This window comes from Ornithorhynchus anatinus, chromosome 17 (assembly GCF_004115215.2).
Source record: "Ornithorhynchus anatinus isolate Pmale09 chromosome 17, mOrnAna1.pri.v4, whole genome shotgun sequence".
NCBI classification, from domain to species: domain Eukaryota; kingdom Metazoa; phylum Chordata; class Mammalia; order Monotremata; family Ornithorhynchidae; genus Ornithorhynchus; species Ornithorhynchus anatinus.
Genome location: NC_041744.1, coordinates 43801536 through 43815787, shown reverse-complemented (window position 1 = coordinate 43815787; position 14252 = coordinate 43801536). Strand labels below are relative to the sequence as shown.

The following is a 14252-nucleotide window of genomic DNA, read 5'->3' as shown; positions in this document are numbered from 1 at the left end:
CAGGAAGGAGAGGGAATAGAGGAAATGATCTATCTCTATACCTTCCTCCCTCTTTCAACCTTAAGTGCTACCAAAATTATTTTCTTATTTCTGTTACTATCTTAAATCTCATAATATTAATTTCTCACCACAATAAGCTTTGGATGTGTTTTCCTCTGTTCTGACATCTAGTAACTTTAGTAGTTGAATGAGGAAGTGTTTATAAAATAGTGATATTTCCCTTCCGCTCTCACCCAATTTATGTCTCCAAAAAGTTCTCAATTGACTCCAGATATGGCAAGTAGGTCTTTCATTCATTCAGTTGTATTTGAGCGCTTACTATGTGTATAGCACTGTACTAAACACTTGGGAAACTACAGTATAACACTATCCAGTGACATTTCCTGCCGACAATGAGGTTTCAGTTTAGAGATGGGGGGACCAGACATCAATGCAAATAAATAAAAAATTAAAGAATGTATGTAATTACTTTGGGGCTGGGAGGGTGGAAGAGCAAAGGGAGCAAGTCAGGGCAATGCAGATGGAAAAGGAAGATGAAGAAAAGTGCAGCTTAGTCTGGGAAGACCTCTTGGAGCAGATGTGCCTTCAGTAAGGCTTTGAACGGGTAGAAAATAGTTGTCTGTTGGATTAGAGAAGGGAAGTTGTTCTAGGTCAGAGGCAGGAGGTGGACTAACAGCCGGTGGCATGATAGCACTATTTCTTAATATCAGTATAAAGCATTTATCAAACAAATCAAAACCCAAACCATTTAGAGAGTCTTCTAATCAGAAATATTGAAATGACAAGATGCATGTGAATTAATCAGACTTTGTTTATTTTATAAAAATGCTCGTTCAATAATCCTGCTCAGCCAGTTTGTTTTCTAGTAGGATACTAATTCTTTGCATAAAAATTATAATGAATTGCTTCAATTTTCTTGTTCTCTTGACATTGAGATGACAATAGCTTATGTAATTATTAAAGATTAAATTTGGATAATGGTCACTGAGAGGAAGCGCTCATTAGCTGAAGAATATCTTCCAATTGTGGACAGGTTGATAGATCAGTTGAGTCCTTATTCTGAATACAAATCTAGCCCTGATCTTTTTACCATAATAAACTGCATGAGATTCTACATAATAATTTAGAATAACATACTTTCCAACATAAAACAAAGACATTTCAAACAATATGGGGAAATCTCTTAAAATAATTTTAGTGGTTCATCATTTTTCTAAATTTATATAGCTCTTTGTTCACAAATATAATGTGTTAAATAGTCACAGTTTTCAGATGAAAATTTATTTTTCAATCCATATTGAACACAGGTTCCCCTCATAAAATGGCTTTTCACTGATAACCTGTGAAGAAGAAAGATTCATTATATTGAAATGCCCTTTAAAAATACATTTGACTTGAGAACAGTTACATAACTTTGCAAGTGTGGAAATAGTAACCAAAATAAACTTGAAAGAATTTGTAAAACAGTCAAGAGAATAGGTCAGAATTTTGAGCTGCCAATCATTTTCTCATCGCCACGAACCATAGTTGTGTTTCTCTGTGATCTGGTATCTGTGTTCTGGTTTTCACTACTTTTTGGATAAGAAGAAATGTTTACACCAGTGGACATATTTGGGTGCCTGAGGGTATGATTTTCCTGAACCTATGGAAAAAGATTTAAAATTATTATTCAGATATAAACTCTCTAGACTGTAAAATCCCTAGCCTGTAAGTTTCTAATGGGTAGGGAATGTGTTTACCAACTTTGTTACATTATACACTCCAAGCACTTAGCACACTGTTCTGTACATGGTAAGCCCTCAGTAAATTCGTTCAATTGTATTTGTTGAGTACTTTCTGTGTGCAAAGCACTGTACTAAGTGCTTGAGGGAGCATAATATAACAATAGACACATTCCCTCTCCCCAAAATCATAGATTGTTTGCACTGATTCACTGTAAATGATTAATCTTAAGATAAGGGTTGGTTGGAATAATATACATCTTCTTTTGCAAGATGATCATTGAGTGTATACTTTTTAAGGGGGTGTCTGTGTGTGTGAATCCCAGCCCAAGCCAATGAAATGAGAATGAAATCTTGTTTCTGACTCCCATGTGGGAAGGCAGTTATGTCCATCCTAATTACCTTAACCCCTCTCATGGTCATACCTGGAGAGTTTCCATTTCCCTACCAGTCTCCACTATGGGAGGGAGAGTCAAGCAGAGGCATTTCCATTCCTAGCTTGGGCAGTGGCTAGCAAATGGAAAGCAATCTGCCACAAGTCAAAACTTACCTGTGCTGGGCAGCAGTGGCATTTGGAGAGAGTCGAGGGTAGAGACTAAAGTTTACTGTGGAGGAGGCAATTGTAAACCATTTCCATATTTTTTACCAAGAAAATCTATGGATCCACTATCAGAAAGATTGCAAATTGAGGTGGGGTGTTGTGGGAGAGATGTGTCCATGATGTCGCTATGGTTGGAGCTGACTTGGCACAAGACAAGACAGTGTTCTTATATCTACCCCAGCTATTTATACAGTGCTTGATATATAGGGACAGCTTAATGAAAACTATTGTTATTATTACTATTATCTTGTTGTAAGCTAGAGTCACAAAATCTGTGCTAATTGAGCTATGCAAACTGAAGAATATAAAACCACCATAGGTACAATGAGGACCTCTAAGTTAGAATGGGAGGGCCATCCATCTCTCCATCTTATTATATATTTTCTATCACCTAATCACTGAAACACACGAAAAATGAAGGGACAGAAGCTCACTTCATTATTCAAGCCCCAGGAAATGACAAAAAGTCAAGGAAGTAATGGTGGATCTCCCTTCAGCAGGTCGGACATGGAAACATTGTTCTCATCCTCTTTCTGAGACTCATGGAAAGTGCAGGGTAGGACTGAAGTTGTTAGGCCTCTACATTCATATTACAGACCCTGAATTCTGAGTTTTGGGGGCTTGCCTTTCCACTTCTTTATTCAACTGGGAAAGTTGGTCAGAGTCATTAGCACACCACCACCAAGGACATAAACTTACAGGTCGTGGGAGAGTTCAGATCTGTCCTCCCACAGCCAGGGTCCATCAGAGAGGTTCCGAGACAATCCAATCCAATAATGGAAAGTTAGAAGTTTCAGAAAATCCTGTTTGGAATCACAAACAATTAAGAGTGGTTCTCTTTTGTGCTAGCATCGTGATTCTGGAGGGTATCGTTTGGCACATGCATGGCCTTAGCAAAATCAGAAAGCTTTAAATAACTGCTAAATCACCTTCTACCTTGGGCAACTTTAGAAACAAACCAGTTTCAGGAGCTTGCCATCTAGGGCTAGAAAAAGCAGTGACAGAGACACATATTTGACTGTAGAAAAATACATCTTATACCAGTGTTGTTAAGATATGATTCACTAAGAATGTAGGCTAATGAAGCATTTTGAAGTGAAGAATGCGTTGAGGGAGAAAAGCAGGGGTAGCATAAATGATACTGGATTTTGGCAAATCTATGGGGATGAGGCAAGACTAAGTCCTAATCATTTAATGCATTATGATAAAAGCGGATGACTTTAGAAATTATAAACACTTTTTTAGAAACTTTTTTTCTGGGTTACAAAGCAGGGTATGCTTCTTCCAGATGAGGAAATAGAGTGAACAGGGGAAGCAAAATTCTCCCATGCAATTTAGTGTGATTGGATGCCCATTCTCTGTAAGCTTGTTGTGAGCGGGGAACAAAAAACTTGGCACGGTTCTCTGAACACAGTAAGTGTTTAATAAATAGGATTGGTTGACTAAGTAAGGAAATGAGTGACCATGAGGACATGAAAAACTGTATGGCTTAGGGGAAAAGGTGAAATTGTTGGTTAGGAGACCTAGGGTTTTAATCCAAGCTCATCACTGAGTGTTGTGTGACCTTGGGCATTTTACTTCTCTGTGCCTCAGTTTTCTCATCTGTGAAAATGGGGATGAGACCCTGTCTCCTTAGACTGTGAGCCCCATGTAAGACACAGATTTTGTCAGATTTGGTTATACCCATCCACCCCAGTCCTTAGAGTGTTTCACACATAACAAATGTTTAATAAATATTATTAGTAATAGTAGAAATACCCTATGGCCATGGGCTTCCACAGGCCATTTCAGACCCCTGAACTCAAGGAACCTGAGCTACTCTTCTCAGTGATTCTCCAAAAATCATTAAATCCATGGTATTATTAAATACATAGTATAGAGTACTAGATTAAGCTCTTGAGTACAGTGGAAACAATGGTCAGGTACCATAACCTGAGACAGTCACAATCTTCCTGGGGAAAGAGACATAAAAACTTTATTTACAAATACTGGAATCAGAAGGGAGAACAAAGAGAGCATAGGCTGTAATGCAGATACATCATTAACATGAATAGTCTTTAGTTCTTGTCATACTCTTCACATTTGGGCAGCCTCTTCAGTGCCTCACACTTGTTGCAAGAAAACCCAACATTTGAATATGGGAAAATCAGTGTGAACTGAGTCACTATTCCTGTTATTGATTCTTAAAAAATTCCTGTGATGTGGATGAAGGACACAGATTCCTCTATCTTTTATCACCTGAGAAGTGGCCACTTATTGATAGTGTTTTGAGCCCATTTTAAATCAGCCTCTTAGTGGAGGGGCCAGAAGTGTCAGAAATTGAGAATGCCATACTTCTATTCTTAACACACTATCCCTGAATAGCTATTTGAAATTCAAATATGTGAGAACGTACGTCCACCTCTTTATTGCCATCTATCTTCAGGAGACTGGAATTCATACTCCTGCAGGAAGTTTGACTCTCTGACCAATTCTTGTCTTCTCTAGAAAGGTAATAACAGTTCCCTCTGTTCCAGATCCAGTTCTCTGGGCAAGAACCAGAGTAACATGCTAGAAATAGAAAGGAAAAAATATCAATCTGGTAATACAATGCTCCCCTTTCAGGATCGCACCAGGAGAGTTTCTAGTACTCTACCAGTCTCGGCTGTGGGAGGGAGAGTCAAACAGAGACATACCTTCTCTTCAAAATAGATTCCATGAGTCTATTTATCTTGATGATGTCTTGTTTTGTTTTGCTCTGTTTTGCTTTGCCGTCTCCCCCATTCAGACTGTGTGCCCGTTTTGGGGCAGGGATTGTCTCTCTCTGTTGCCGAACTGTACATTCCAAGCGATTAGTACAGTGCTCTGCCCATATTAAGTGCTCAGTAAATACTATTGAATGAATACCCATTCCATTCCTAGCTTGGGTGGCGGCTCGTGAGTGGAAGGTCATGTACCACAAGTCAAAACTCACCTGTGCTGGCCAACATCAGCACGGGAGAGAATCGAGGGTGGAGACTCCAGTTTACTGCATGAAAGAAGGCAGTGGTAAACCATTTCTGTATTTCTACCAAGAAAACTCTATGGATACACTCCCAGCATACTTGCAGATGGTGGGGCATTTTGGGAGAGATGTGTCCATGGGTCTATGGGTCAGAGATGATTCAACAGCATAAGACAGAACAAGACAGTTCCATCTTGCAATTTTATAACACGTTTGTGTTTCCAAGCTTTCCATTTCGGTTAGATTCTTACATCCTTATAACATCACTGCAAAGTAGGGGAGAGCCAGCTTGATGAAACTGAAGCCAAATAGGTTTAAGTAAGTTGCCCAGGAAGACACCAAAGACAGAATTGTGGCCAGAAATCATGGCTAATGACTTCCAGACATGTTTTTCTGCAGGTTGGTTAATTGTTCTGTAGATTGGTCCTTTTTTTTTTCAAGTTTGATGCTACTGATGATGGGATTCTAAACATCTCTGTGAGTTTGAAAGAGAATACTGAAGCACAATCAAAATTTCCTTCTGCATTATTTCTATGCATTTTGCTACACATTCACAGAATTTTATATCTCATTGCCTTCACCCCCTGCCTTCCTATTAGGAATGAACTTACATGCTGGGACCAGTGGAAGCAGAGAGGCATTGCTTATCTAGGTTTTCTGGGTGTTTGCTTTACTGGTACAACTCTTGCTTTAAAATGTGAGGCAGATATGCTCTTCTCAATAATAACCCTGCTGAGTTAGTTCAGTTTTTGTGTTTGCTCACAAAGCAGCATCCATTTTATATCACCAAAAAGCTAGAGTTAGAGCCATGTCTGGCTGGAGGATAACGTATATAGGTGTAGTTTGGAAAAAAGGCTGGATTCAGATTGTCAATGAAAAATATAAAGTTATACCACCTACCTCTCTGTGATGTGGTATTGGTGTGTGAAGGAGGTCTCTCAGATCCTTCATAAGAAGATTCTAAAGACAAGAAAAGAGGTATTATTAGATATTTCTATTATTCCAAATAGGATAACTAAAATAGCATCTAGAGAAAGTGGATGATCTCCAGCATCTACTGTGTTTTCAGAGATAAAGAATTGCCTTTTCAAAACCCTGTTCTGGAGCAGATCGTTGTTTTGATTTATCCAGATGTGACTTACGATTAGTAATGAGGACCCCCAGTGCTAGCGCAGCTACCATGAGCCCCAGGTCTAGGATGCCCAGAATCCCAGTGAGGAGCCGCCAGGAAGTGGAAAGTGAATCTGGAAAAGGGGGAAAGGACACAGTAAACAGAAGGACCTTTCTGCTTCCTGTCTTCCTAGTCCAATCCACACTTTACTCTTCTGCATGGATCATTTTTCTACAAAACTATTCCGTCCATGTTTCCCCATATCTCAGGAACCACCAGAGGTGTTCCATCCACCTCCACATCAAACAGAACGTCCTGACCATCGGCTTTAAAGTAATCACCTTCCTCCCTCTTACCCTAACTCCCAGATTTCCTACTTCAACCTAGCCTGCACACTTTGTTCCTCTAATGTCAACCTAGTCACTTTACCTCAGTCTCTTCCATTTTGCCACCAATCTCTTGCCCACGTCCTGCTTCTGGCCTGGAACCCCTCCTCACTATCACCCTCCCCACCTTCAGACCCTAATTGCAGGCAGATGTCCTCATAAAGCCCTCCCCAACTAGGCCTTCATTTCCTCTCCTCCCATTTGCTTCTGTGTTGCCCTTGCTTCAACTTGGATTTGCAATGTTTCTTCACCCCTCCTTCAACCCACAGCACTTATGTATGTATCTTCACTTCATGTATTTGTATTTGTTTGTCTCCCCCTCCTGATTGTAGGCTCACTGTGGGCTGCTAACGTTTCTACCAGTTATGTTGTTCTCTCTCAAGGGCTTAGTACAGAGCACCACAGGCAGTAAGCATTCAATAAATACAATTGACTGATTGAAGGAGAGGAAGAATGAGCTGCCCTGCCTCCTCACTGGTCTAGAAATGTCAAAATCAGCCCTTTGGAATGGCAATAGCTGCAAATGGAAATTTTCACACATCTGGAGCCCACTCTTCTCTCCTCCTTTCTCCTTCTTTTGTCCACCAGAGAGAGGCAATCACCACTCTAGGGGCTCCCTGGTATACTAATGCTCACCTTCTCGCTGTACCTCCATCTCTTCTATCTTGTTGCTGATCTCACCCCCTCATCCTGCTTCTGGCCTGGAAAGCCTTCCCTCCTCAAATCTGATAGACAATTACTCTCCCCTTCTTCAAAGCCTTATGGAAGACATGTGTCCTCCAAGAGGCCTTTCCTGACTAACTCCCCACTTCCTCTTCTCCCATTTTCTTCTGCATCTTCCTGACTTGCTTCCTTTATACAGCCCCCTCCCAGCCCCATGGCACTATGTACATATCTGCAATTTATTTATAATAATAATGATTGGGGTATTCAGTGCTTATTGTGTGCCAAGCTCTGTTCTGAGAGCCGGAGTGGATATGAGCAAAGTAGGTGGGACACAATCCCTGTCCCATATGGGGCATTAATCCCTATTATACAGATGAGGTAACTGAGGCACAGAGAAGTGAAGTGATTTGCCCGAGGTCACACAGCAGACAAGTGTAGAGCCAGAATTAGAACCTAAGGCCTCTGACTCCCAGCCCCATGCTCTATCCACTATGTCATGCTGCTTCTCCCAAGTGCTTAGGTGTCTCCCAAGTGTTTAGTTCAGTGCTCTGTATATAATGAATGCTCAATAAACACAATTTATTGATATACCAGAAGAAGATGATACAGACACTGAAATCTTCCTGAACTTTCTGCCATAAAAGAGTTGCTGCTTCTCCAATGTCTGTCTCCCCCTCTAAACTGTAAGCTCACTTTGGGCAGGGAATGTTTCTGTTTATTGTTATATTAGAATTTCCCAAGTGCTTAGTACAGTGCTTTACACACAGTAATCACTCAATAAATATGAATGAAAGAGTCTACTACCTGGAATATCAACCTCAAAGTCCTCTCAGTCATTCATATTTATTGAGCATTTACTGTGTGCAGAGCACTCTGAGTGCTTGGGAGAACACAATACAACAATCAACTGACCCAATCCCAGCCCACACTGAGCTTACAGTCTATTAAACAGCGAGGCTTAGTGGAAAGATCGCGGGTTTGGGAGTCAGAGGTTGGAAGATCGAATCCCGCCTCTGCCACCTGTCAGCTGTGTGACTTTGGGCAAGTCACTTAACTTCTCTGTGCCTCAGTTCCCTCATCTGTAAAATAGGGACTAAGACTGTAAACCCCACGTGGCACAACCTCATAACCTTGGATTTACCCCAATGCTTACAACAATGCTTGGTGCATAGTAAACGCTTAACAAATACCATCCTTAGCGTTACTAAGAACACCTCAACCTGACTGTTAAGAGTCAATAATATATATTAATGAGCAACCAGCAAGGGATTGTTGTTTTAAGCTTTTGCCATCCAGAAAGTCTGACTTAGTGAGACGGTAGCCAAATTCGTTGAAGATAGAGCTTATCATATCTATTAAAATCATTTTCCTCTCCACTTATTGCACTGAAAATCGATGATGAGATCAGTGGTATGATTGATCATCTGAATTTAGTTTCAGAAAATTATCAGGAGAATTTATCTTAGGGCCTGCCATAAGATTTAGTATATAAAGCCCAGAACTGGAAATCAGAAGACTTGTGTTCCAATCCCAGCTCTCCCACTTCATTATTCATCATCAGTGATGTAAAGCACTGTATTAAGCACTTGGGAGATTACAGTGCAACAGACTTGGAAGACATGTATTTTGCCCATATTGAGCTTAGAGTCTAGAAAGGAAGACAGATATTAATAAGCAATATATATATATAAAGATATGTACTTATTAAGAGCTGTGGCATTGAGGATGGGGTGAATATCAAATGACAAATGGTCACAGATCTAAGTGCTTAGGTGTCACAGAAGGGAGAGGGAGTCAGGGAAGAGAAGGATTAATTGAGATCTCTTGGAGGAGATCTCACTGACTTTCCAGTGAACCAGTAAGTGGCCAAATGTATTTTTAAGATGAAAAACTATTTCGAATATCTTTCAAAATTTTTCTACTCTACACTTGTTTGATTCATAAGGCTCAAAAAGATGAATGGCATGATGAATAAAGGTCTGATTAATTTAATCTCACCAAGTTATCCAGAAAATATAGCTGAGGATTCAAAGCCCTCGTTGTATGGCTCAGTGTAGAGACCACAGGACTGGGATTCAGGAGACATGGATTATTACTCCAGCTCCTCCACTTGCATGCTGTGTTAACCCTGGAAAATTATTTAGCTTCTCCTTTCCTCAAGTATGAGACAGGAATTGAATACCTTGTTCCCTCTCTCCACTCAGACTGCAAACCCTATATGAGACAGGAACTATCACAGTGAATATTACGCTGCTAGGAACATAGTGAGCATTTTCAAACATGACCATATTTTCCCTTTCTTAAAAAAAAAACCAACAACCCAACAAAACCCTCTCTTCACCCCACAGCTCCCTCCAGTTATTGCCCATCTCCCTCCTACCCTTCCTCGCCAAACTCCTTGAGTGAGCTGTCTACAACCTTGTCTCAAATTTTTCTCCTCCACTTCTCTATTTACTGCCTCCAATCTGGCTTCCATCCCCTTCACTCCACAGAAACCACCTTCTCAAAGGTTACCAATGATCTCTTTCTTGCCAAATCCAGTGGCCTCTACTCCATTCTAATCCTCCTTGACCTCTCAGCTGCCTTCGACACTGTCGACCACCCCTTTCTTCTGGAAACCTCATCCAATCTCAGCTTCAATGACACTGCCCTCCCCAGTTCCTATCTGTCTCTGTGGCTGCTCATTCTCAGTCTCTTTCATACGTTTATCTTCTGCCTCCCATCTCCTAACTGTGGGTGGCCCTCAAGGTTCAATTCTGAGTCTCCATCTATTCTCCCTCTACACACAGTCCTTGAAGAAATCATTCACTCACACGGTTTCAACTACCACCTCTATGCTGATAACACCTAAATCTCCATCTCCATCTCTGAACTCTCTTTCTCTCTGCAGACTCACATTTCCTCCCGCCTTCAAGACATCTCTTCTTGCATGTCTTTCCATCACCACAAACTTGATAAGGCTAAAACTCTACTTCTTATCTTCCCACACAAGTCATGTCTCCTGCTCACTTACTCATCACTGTTGACAACACTACCATCCTTCCTGCCTCACAAGCCTGTAACAGTGGCATCATCCTTGAATCCTCTCTCATTCAGCCTACAGATTCAAGCCATCACTACCTGTATATCCCCACTCCAGTCCAACCACCACTCTGCTTCTCAGATCATTTTCCTTCAAAAGCATCAGACTATGTTTCCCCACTCCTCAAGATTGAGTGGTTGCCCGTCCATCTTCGCATCCAACAAAAACTCCTCACCATCAGCTTTAAGGCACTCACTCAGAGTGCCCCCTCCTAAGTCACCTCTTTACACACTCTCAGCCCACATACTTCACACCTCTAATGCTAACCTTCTCACTGTATCTCGAGCTATCTCTCTCACCACCGACCTCTTGCCCACATCCTGCCTCTGGCTTGTAACGCCTTCCCTCCTTATATAATACAGATAATTTCTCTCCTCCACTTTTAGGCTTTATTGAAGGCATATCTCCTCCAAAACGTCTTCTCTGACTAAACCCTTCTCTCTCCTATCCCACTCCCTTCTGTGTCACCCTTTCTCCCTTCATTCATTCTTCCTCCAATCCCCACAGCACATTTGTCTATATCTAGATTTGTTTATATACATATATTGATGTCTGTCTTCTCCTCTAGACTGTGAGCTCGTTGTGGGCAGGGAATGCTTCTGTTCGTTCTTGCATTATACTCTCCCAAGTGCTTAATACAGTGTTTTGCACACAGTAAGTGCTCAATAAATGTGATTGAATGAATGACCGAATACCACAGTTTTCCATATCATAAATTGGTAATTTGCTATACCTTCCATCTCCACAGTTATACGTCTTCTCTTCGATTCCTTAGGAGGTTTCATTTCTACAGAGGTTACATTCTGCTCTCTCATCTTGCAAGGGACAGATGTCCAAGGATCTGAAAGGATCTAGGTCTGAATGGCGGGGAAGGAGGGGGATTAAATTGAAAAAGTTAAAGCAGCAAAAAGCAAAGAACTTCATATAGTTAGTGACCAGCTCGCAACACGAGAACAGCTTCAAGGAACTCAGTCTCGCCACTGTCAGGGCATTATAATGGAACTGAAATTGAGATGATCAAAAAGGGTATCTCAAGCCCTTATCCAATGGCTAAATGTGAACAGGAAGGCAGCAACTATGGGAAAGGATGATTAACTGGAGGAAAAGAGTGTTATATAAATCTCATATGAATATGAGGATGCTTTTTGCTTCCCAAGTAATCTCTTGTGATAAAGGAGTCACTAGATAATTTCATCTTTTGTGTACATTAGAATATTTTTCAATCAGTAACCCCTGGAAAATTCCTTCCAATTATAATCCTAGCTATTCTGAAAAATACTTTAAAGGTCATAGTCATCATGACATGTGAAGTATTAGGTCCTCAAGAAGTAAAGCATAGCAGATACAGCCTCTGCTCTCAAGTTTCTATAAGCAGCTAGATCTACCTGTGATGTAACCGTCTCGTAAATTTCAACAAGAAGATTGAATCACAGGTAGGTCAACTGCTTATGGCAATGTTTTTGAGATTTTTTCGTATCAAAGAAACAAATTACCTGGTGAAGAATTGATGCTAAAAGGGCATTCCCAAGCACACTTCCATCTCTGCCATATACCAAATCTAATTTTCTTAATATTTCAAATACACTCTTAAGCCCCTCAGCTCCCGTAACAAGTCTGAACCTGACTCCACTCCTTGGCTGTGCCACCTACCCAAATCAAAGATACTAACACATATTAGGAACCCACTGGATGTATTAAGCACTTGGGGAAGTACAACAGAAGCCAAGGACACATCTTCTGCACACAAGGGGTTTGTACTCTTAAAGCATTTACAGTGAAGTAATCGGAAAATATCGAATGCACAATTGAATATTCATATATCCCCAAGTGCTGAGGAATTGTAGAAATAAATATCAAAGGGCTGATGGGGTGGCTATTGAATTAATATGATTTGTGGTCTTGTGAATAAATTCAAGCCAGCTGTGGTCACCCTGCACCATTACGAAAAAAAGTTAGGAGTTAAGGGAGAGACAAATGTAAGATCATAAGCATTACAAGAGGCTTTAAGAAGTGACAATTTAGGAGCTAGAAATATATACTCCTGAAATTTTTAGTTTTCATAATATACAGTATCGAGTTTAGCAGATGGATAGATGTCTTGATGTTAAATGGATCTAATGCAAAGTACTGAATGGCAATAATCCCAAACGAGGCAACCTAAATGACACGTCTCTAATTCCTTACTAGACAAACTTAGAAAAATCTTGGCATAAATTTTAGCAGGGCTTTAAAATTAGATATTTTCCTTCTTTTCTCAAACTAGAAAGATAAATTCAAAAATACCTGTTCCCGAGATGGGATTTTCCAGGGTTTTTGGCAGAGGAGACAGGTCCTGGAGGCCAAGGGGTAGATGAGAAGCAGAGAAAGCCAATCAGTTCTATGTACCCCAGGAAGAAACCCAGTGAGAGAGCCTGAACGTCTCGTGGCTTGGTGAAAATTGTTCAGAATGAGCTGAGGGTGGAACTTATCTTCACTGCACAGAGCTCCGGGTGGAACACACAGGAAGCCCTCACATTGCCACTGGTTTGAAGTCTGCTCTACCTACTGTATTTGTTCAGGGCTGAAGGTCTTTCATCTCTCTGACCTACAGGCTTCACAGCAACTGTCTTATGGGAGATGTTTATACGGGCCAGGTACTGTGAAACCATCTTAAGGATAGGTCTAGAGTTATTTCCTTCCACTTCCCATCTCTATTAATCATATCCAGAAGTTTACGCATTCTGGGCCAGGACCCCGATAGATGTTTTTTCTGATATTTTGAAAATGTCTAGCTCAATATTATTACAGTGTCACTGTTTTTTTAGTTCTCTGGGCTAGGTGAGCACGATTCATTCATTACAGTCCTTCTGTATACGTGTACTTTTTTTTGTAGCTAATCTTGTCTCCTGCTGTCGAGTTGTTTCTGACCCATAGCGACTCCACTGACACATCTCTGCCAAAATGTCCCACCTCCATCTGCAATCACTCCGGCAGTGGATCCACAGAGTTTTCTTGTCAAAAAATATGGAAGTGGTTTACTATTTCCACCTTCTGTGAAAAAACTTGAGTCTCCACCCTCTATTTTCTCCCATGCTGCTGCTGCCTTGCATAGGTGAGTTTTGACTTGTAGCAGCAGAACCAAATCTCCAATAACTTATTGGAGCCCGCCCAGTCATCCTGAATGTTAGTATAACTATGATTGTTATGAACCAGCTCTGCTGGCTGGTTATATGCGAATGGATGGCATTCAGAGACCTATGTAACAACTGTCCTTTTAACTAAAGGAGGTCATGGTGCTCCAGCAAAGTAATTCAAATAGATTTCCTCTGTATGATTATGTGCTTGTTGCTTACAAAATCTTTCCTTGTTTTTGAGGTTGCCACTTGGTTTCTGATATTCCCAAAGCCATTGCAGTAGGAGACCACATCCATTCCTCTGTCATTGTGTGAGACTGTACTTTGGTACTTTATGTTGTTATTCTGTTCACATGACTTGTGGGTGCCACTTTTGAGTTGCCCATTCAGCAGCTATTTAGCTATCCTGCTCTTATTTAGTCTTCCTATATTTCCCACCCAGAGGAGGAAAATGGCTGATAGTTAATCACATATCAGGATCTTGCTGGTAATCTGGTCGCCTCATTTGAGGCAAGGTATAGTTTGTTGATGATGCTGCGGTCCCATCTCCTGAAACTGGACATGTCTTTTGTGTTAGATCCAGGTGTGA

The 14252-nt window shown here is 40.9% G+C and overlaps 1 protein-coding gene across 2 annotated transcripts; it reads right to left on the bottom strand.

Annotated features, from left to right (window-relative positions):
- Nucleotides 1-791: 791 nt before the first annotated feature.
- Nucleotides 792-13052, bottom strand: LOC103170747 (natural killer cells antigen CD94-like). 2 transcript variants are annotated; one of them, XM_029081945.2, is made up of 7 exons: nt 12834-13052; nt 11284-11407; nt 6448-6549; nt 6206-6265; nt 4718-4872; nt 3022-3125; nt 792-1642 (listed from the first exon to the last, which is right to left on the bottom strand). In XM_029081945.2, the coding sequence occupies exons 2-7, from the start codon at nt 11363-11365 to the stop codon at nt 1594-1596; spliced, it is 552 nt and encodes a 183-aa protein (XP_028937778.1). In that variant the 5' UTR covers nt 11366-11407; nt 12834-13052; the 3' UTR covers nt 792-1593. The 2 variants fall into 2 exon arrangements, with proteins under 2 accessions (XP_028937778.1, XP_028937775.1); XM_029081942.2 differs by having other exon boundaries at nt 792-1340.
- Between the last annotated feature and the right edge of the window lie 1200 nt (nt 13053-14252).